Source organism: Nematolebias whitei, chromosome 13, assembly GCF_014905685.2.
Source record: "Nematolebias whitei isolate Nwh7 chromosome 13, NemWhi1, whole genome shotgun sequence".
Classification (NCBI taxonomy): Eukaryota; Metazoa; Chordata; class Actinopteri; order Cyprinodontiformes; family Rivulidae; genus Nematolebias; species Nematolebias whitei.
Genome location: NC_056510.1, coordinates 1,574,453 through 1,581,443, shown reverse-complemented (window position 1 = coordinate 1,581,443; position 6,991 = coordinate 1,574,453). Strand labels below are relative to the sequence as shown.

Below are 6,991 nucleotides of genomic sequence, written 5' to 3'. Positions count from 1 at the left end.
AGCAAACTGGTTGATCCACTCTGAGAAGGTGCTATTTAAGAGACTGAGCTGAATACAGCACCTCAGACTGAGGAAGTCTCTTGGATGAGAGACGAAACGTTTCTAGATTTTTTTGCTTGTTTTGTTTTTTGTTTTTTTGAATGTCCAGAGGACCAGATTGAACTTTTTTGGATTTTTCTACCTGGATTATTGAGCATGCATCAGGATACTATTCAGTAGCTTTCAACACCAGATGATCTGTGTTTGATCCTGTATGCTCCACACTGGTTTGTCGTCATTATCTGCATCGTTTTTATGTCTATATTCTGATTTACCTCATTTTGTATTTTGCTTTGTGTGTTACCTGTTGTTCTGTCTGTACAGCACTTTGGTTGGCCTTGTAGCTGTTTTAAGTGATCTATAAATAAAATGGTATGGTATGGTAAAACATTCATGTCCTGCAACATTTGGGCTGATTCTAATTTTTTGAAATCCTGTTTTCGTGGGTTTCATGAGCTAGAAGCTCAAATTATGTAAAAATAAACAAATAAACACTTGAAATTGTTTAAACTGTGGGCCCTGAATCGATCATCTATTAAAGATTAACTTTTTGAACGGAATTATGGAAGTTAAACAACTTTTCCATGATATTTTAATTTTTTGGAAAGGGTCAGTATTTCAGACCTTATTACCAGCATTCCTCAATTACTTACTTTGCTTCAAAAATTTGGGAAAGTATCTGACTATAAAAATGTGAAGAGAAAAATAAAATAAAGACACATCACTTTGCTCATTTGATAATGTTTATTTACTCATATTCACATTAATGTTTTACTGATGTTATTAAAAGCATGTTCAGTGCCTGCGAGCAGCGTCACATCATGTGACTTGTTTTAAGCTACAGCGCGGTCAAGTGTTTTCGCCCACATCCAGAAGGCTGTGTACCGGTTACTTGTTTTAACTTGGAACGTGGTTGACTATTTTCACCCTCACCTCTTCTCGGTCAAAACACCTTTTGTTATAATCCAACATTTTTCAGTCAGGTCATCTGGACAGTTTCTTTTTTTTGTGCTGAAATGTTTCACCTTCCATCCAGAAGGCTTCATCAGTCAAGGAAACACACAAAACTGATTCTCCTCCAACAGCTTACCCCAAAATGGAAAACAAACTTAGACTGATGAAGCCTTCTGGATGGAAGGTGAAACGTTTCAGAAAAAAAAAAAGAAACTGCCCAGATGACGTGACTGAAAATTGTTGGATCGTATACCTGGATTATTGAGCGTGGACTCTGTTATCTTTTGTTACGTTTCTGTAAAACTACAGGCTGCCTTTTGAAGGGTCAGACTCACTCTGGTGACTGTTAGCGGTGCGACTCTCAGCTGTACAGCTTTAATAAATATTCCAGACAATTGTTGTCCTGTTGTTTATGGAAAAGTTCCATCACAATCTGGCGTCTACGAACAGGATACCACAGTGCAGGCCGTTCAAACTTCAGACTTAGGCACATTACTCAAACTACTCCTAAGCTATGATTTTAATTGTTTCCCAACAATACAAGTGTCTAAAGCCCAATCACAGAATGCAGTGCAGTCTGTTTGAAGCCTTGTAGCCAAGAGTCATACTGAAGATTCATCTTTAAAACTGAAAGACTGATTTTGTGCCACTGTTCTCACCAGGGCTACGTTCACACAGCAGTTTCTTGACTTTGAACTTCATAACATTTAGTTTGAATTTTTCAGTAATCTGTTGAACTCTAAAAGCAGTAATTTAGACTGTGTGCACTATATTTTAATCTTTTATCACATTGATAGTAGCATGTAAAACAATTTGTTTTAGATTAAATAGAATACAAACTAATAACAGCTAATTTACTGAAAAGTATGATTGCGTAGAGCAGATCAAAAGATGACGTCAGTGATTTGGATGTTGAAGCCTGTCAGTCAAACCCACACATGGGAGTAACTGTGACCATGGGGGCCATGTGATGAACGGTTAATGTGCAGTTGACACAACTTTTGTCTCATTTAACAAACATGCACATGGTGTGTCAGTGAGCTCCTGGGTGGGCTCGTCACAACTCGAAGGTGTGAAGCTCATTAGCTGCTGTTGATGAACATTAGGTCTCTAGCTAGGGCAGTTTTCACACCTGCTGCCATTAGTGTCAGATGATGACACCAGTGTAAACAGAGGAGTTAGCTGTGAGGGAAACCAAGCTGCTGCAATACCAAACAAAGAAGCCATTTTTCTCATTTAATCTAATTTCACTTTATTTCTAAAGCTCCAAGTCACAACATGAGTCATCTCAGGCACTGAACAGAAACATTCATCTATAAAATAACAATTTAACAGAAACATTCATCTATAAAATAACAATTTAACAGAAACATTCATGTATAAAATAATAATTGAACATTATTTATCTGAGGAGCAGCTTTGAGTTTAACTCCATCACAGAACTCTCATCTTGAACAAGCATGAAGGCGACAGTGGAAAGAAAAACTCCCTCATGAGGAAGAAACCTTTAGCAGAACCAGGATCAGGACAAGAGGACCATCTGCTTCGACCGGCTGGGTTTGGTAGGAACAGATACACAATGGCAGCTCATATATAAAGTAAAGACTATTGGTTCAAGCACTGAACCCTGAGGAACTCCATGTCTAACTTCGGTGGATGAAGAACATAATTCTTAACTGTCTCTTACTGCCAGTGAGGTCACATGACCTAGAGGGCAGAGAGTGCCGAACAAAATACTGATGAACTTTTGGAGCCATTTTGGATCAAGATGGCTGCCATAGCTACCTCAGAAAACACTCAGTTTATTATAACTCGGTCATTCTTTGAGATTTTGAGTTGAAATTTGATATGGTCATTGCTGAGAGCAACGTTGTTATATAGTCCTAACGCAAATTAAAAATCCAAAATGGCCATCCATCCATCCATTTTCTTCCGCTTATCCGGGGTCGGGTCACGGGGGTAGCAGCCTAAGTAGTGAGGCCCAGACTTCCCTCTCCCCAGCCACTTGGGCCAGCTCTTCCGGGGGAATCCCGAGGCGTTCCCAGGCCAGCCAGAGAAACATAGTCCCTCCAGCGTGTCCTGGGTCTTCCTCTGGGTCTCCTCCTGGTGGGACGTGTCCAGAACATCTCACCAGGGAGGCGTCCAGGAGGCATCCTAACCAGATGCCCGAGCCACCTCAACTGGCTCCTCTCGACGTGGAGAAGCAGCGGCTCTACTCCGAGTCCCTCCCGGATGATCGAGCTTCTCACCCTGTCTCTAAGGGAGAGCCCAGACACCCTGCGGAGAAAACTCATTTCGGCCGCTTGTATCCCAGATCTCAATCTTTCGGTCACAACCCAAAGCTCGTGACCATAGATGAGGGTAGGAACGTAGATCGACCGGTAAATTGAGAGCTTCACCTTTTGACTCAGCTCTCTCTTCACCACGACAGACCGGTACAGCGCCCGCTTCACTGCAGACGCTGCACCTATCTGCCTATCGATCTCACGCTCCATTTATCCCTCATTCGTGAACAAGACCCCAAGATACTTGAACTCCTCCACTTGGGGTAGGACCTCCTCCCTGACCCGGAGAGGGCACTTTACTCTTTTCCGGCTCAAGACCATGGCCTCGGATTTGGAGGAACTGATCTTCATCCCGGCCGCGTCACATTCGGCTGCGAACCGCTCCAGCGAAAGCTGTAGATCACGATCTGATGAAGCCAACAGGACCACATCATCTGCAAAAAGCAGAGACGCAATCCTAAGGCCACCAAAACAGATCCCCTCAACACCTTGGCTGCGCCTAGAAATTCTGTCCATAAAAGTTATGAACAGAATCGGTGACAAAGGGCAACCTTGGCGGAGTCCAACTGTCAGCGGGAACAAGCCCGACTTACCCAAAATGGCCATCTTAGTTAAAAGGGAAAAATATTTTAACAGTTATTTTAAAAGATATTAAGCTGAAATTTGGTTTACTGGTATACCGGACCTCACTCACCCAGCACACACACTTTTTGCCCCACTCCCATCAGGAAGGAGGTTGAGGAGCATTAAGTGTAGAACCACTAGACTGAGGAACAGCTTCTACCCTGAGGCTGTTAGACTCATGAATCTCTAACCAGGAGAATCACTGTGAAAAACTGCATCATGTTGCTGCTGATCTTTTTCATGTTGCTGCTGATCTTTTTCATGTTGCTGCTGATCTGTTTCATGTTGCTGCTGATCTTTTTCATGTTGCTGCTGATCTGTTTCATGTTGCTGCTGATCTGTTTCAATGTTGATGTGTTCATGCGTGCACATCTGCTCACAGACTCATGTTCATGTTTGTGCTGATGTTCAATGTTTTATGTTATGAGTGCTTAGTGTATATTTAGTTGATGTTTTTCTTAGTTCATATCTTAGATGTTATTACTGTTTTTCTTATACATTTTATTGTTGGATGTAACTGGGACCCTGTGTACATACCTTCGCTCCACCACATGTACCACATGAGGTGCGAATGACAATAAAGAGTCTCTGACTCTGACTCTCTGATCTGAGAGCAAACCCCAACACACAATACTGCCAAACCAAACTTTTTAAATGGGTGCCATGTCGCAGTCCCATCAAAGTTTCCCCAGGAACTTTCTAGTTGACTCTAAAATGTGGTGTCAATGTTTTTGAATGTTGAATCGTTGTGAAGGCAGCCAACTGTTTTTACTCCGCTCCTGTTTCCTGGAATATCTTACAAAAAGATCTGAAGCTCTCAACCTTGACCTCTCCAAGTGGCTTCAAACTTCTGTTCAGTTCCTGCAGACATGTTCCTGTTTTATTTTTCTGCACCGCCTTATAATCTAGCTGTTTTTTTAACTACTTTTCCTTTTAATTAACAATTTATTTTCCCTTGTTAAATAAATAAATTTGTACGCATCCTTTATGATTGTCTATTATTGTCCACTGTTGTCATCATTCTTCGTTAAATCAGGTCTCTCTTGTAAATGAGTCCCCGAGGCTCAATGAGACTAACCTGTAGAAATAAAGGTTGAATGAAAAAAGGATGTTTTAGGCGCCTTGTTACCATGACAACGAGACTGAGTCTGTGACTGCCTGAAGTGTACACCTGTGGACGTAGTCTGAAACCAAAGAAAAACTGTCACATGAAAGTGGAACAATACGACGCGGTGTTTGAAAAATTAATCCACATTTGATGACATCACTGATGACGCACACTGTAAGTATGAGGGAGGAGGGGTCACCAGCACAAGAGATAAAACTGGCGTGGGCCTGACGAGTTTCAGCAGGCTCTTCTCTCTGACGATGACGGCTCTGGAAGAATCAGAGCTCTGCCTTCCACATCTGAACTCCTCCTGCAGGAAGCCAGCACAGCCTCACGCTGCAGTTATGCTGATATACGTTCTACTTTCCTCCATTTCTTTCGTCACCATCGCTCTTAACCTACTGGTCATCATCGCCATCTCCCACTTCAGGCACATATTGTGAACTAAAATATTTTTCTGGTGTAAATTAAGAAAATGGTTTGATGTTTGAGTTTTCTATACCAGTGTCATCCTTTTCCCATTTCCCTCTCTGCAGCTTTCCGTCTATTTAAGCACTACTTTATCACTGTGTGATGATTTTCTCCATCTCCAGGCAACTCCACACTCCCACCAACCTCTTTCTCCTCTCTCTGGCCGTCTCTGACCTCTTGGTGGGCCTCCTGCTGATGCCAGTTGAGATCATCTACATAGAAGTCTGCTGGTTTCTTGGTGACATTCTGTGCACTCTGTATTACTTCGCTGACTACGTCATCACCTCCGCCTCTGTCGCAAACATGGTGTTCATTTCACTGGATCGCTACCTAGCCATTTGTGACCCTCTTGGTTACGCCACCAAGGTTAATAAGGGCAGAGCGCAGGTTTGTGTGTGCTTGTGTTGGGTTTGTTCTGTGCTTTACAGGCTTCTTCTTTTAAACGACCACCTGGAGAACCCAGGCAAGTCCAACACCTGCTCTGGAGAGTGTGTGGTCATCATAAGTAATGTTGCAGGGGTAATCGACATGATCTTCACCTTCATCGTACCCATCACTGTCATCATCGTTCTGTATTTCAGAGTATTTGTAGCGGCTTTGTCTCAGGCTCGGACGCTGCGGTCTCAGACAGCAGCTGCTGAATCCAAACTGGGTCCCGTCTCTTTAAGGAGAAATGAGATGAAAGCAGCCAGGACTCTTGGTGTTGTTGTAGTTGTGTTTTTATTTTGTTTCTGTCCGTATTATTTCCCAGCGTTGGAGGGCGAAGACACTTCAGTAAATGCTTCATCTGCACCCTTTGACATCTGGTTGGCACATTTTAACTCCTGTTTGAACCCGGTCATCTACGCCTTTTTCTACCCCTGGTTCAGAAAATCCATAATGCTCATCCTGACACTTCAGATTCTGCGTCCTGGCTCCCGTGACATTAAAATACTGTACTGAGCTGCTGTAATGAAGCGTGTGCTATATGCTTACAGACACATGATTGGATATTACCTACTGTATATTGATCTGTTGAAAAACACAACATCAGTTTGTCATCATTTTAAAGCCACACAATAATATGATTCAATAAAAATAAAAGATAAATCCACCTTTGACTTGTATAACAATGACTGAGTTCTTCCCTCATTTGCTGTATAATTATTAAAATATTTGTAATAAATTACATTTTAAGTGAAATTACACAGGTTAATTACATTTAAAATACTAAAAATGAGTCATTCTGCACCCATTAAGGGTACAGATTAATGAAAAGAGTATTTTTAGTGATGTGATTGTGCAGCAAGTGAGCAAATAAAGCAAAGTGTATTAGTTTAAACAAATTTACATGAAATTACAAATTCTTTCTGTTTATTAGAACGTTCAATACACATGCTGCCTCTAACAATCGACCATGAGATCCTCATTGCTAGGTTGGAGCAGTGGGTGGGCATCACAGGATCAGCCCTCAATTGGTTCAGATCTTACCTCGCTGACAGATCCTTTTGTGTCTCCATCAAGGATTTTA

General features: G+C 41.9%; 1 protein-coding gene across 1 annotated transcript; it reads left to right on the top strand.

Moving 5' to 3' along the window:
• Positions 1–5,270: 5,270 nt before the first annotated feature.
• Positions 5,271–6,423, top strand: LOC119418917 (trace amine-associated receptor 13c-like). The gene is made up of 2 exons (XM_037686209.1): positions 5,271–5,440; positions 5,604–6,423. Exons 1-2 carry the CDS (start codon positions 5,271–5,273, stop codon positions 6,421–6,423), a joined length of 990 nt encoding a protein of 329 aa, XP_037542137.1.
• Positions 6,424–6,991: the final 568 nt, after the last annotated feature.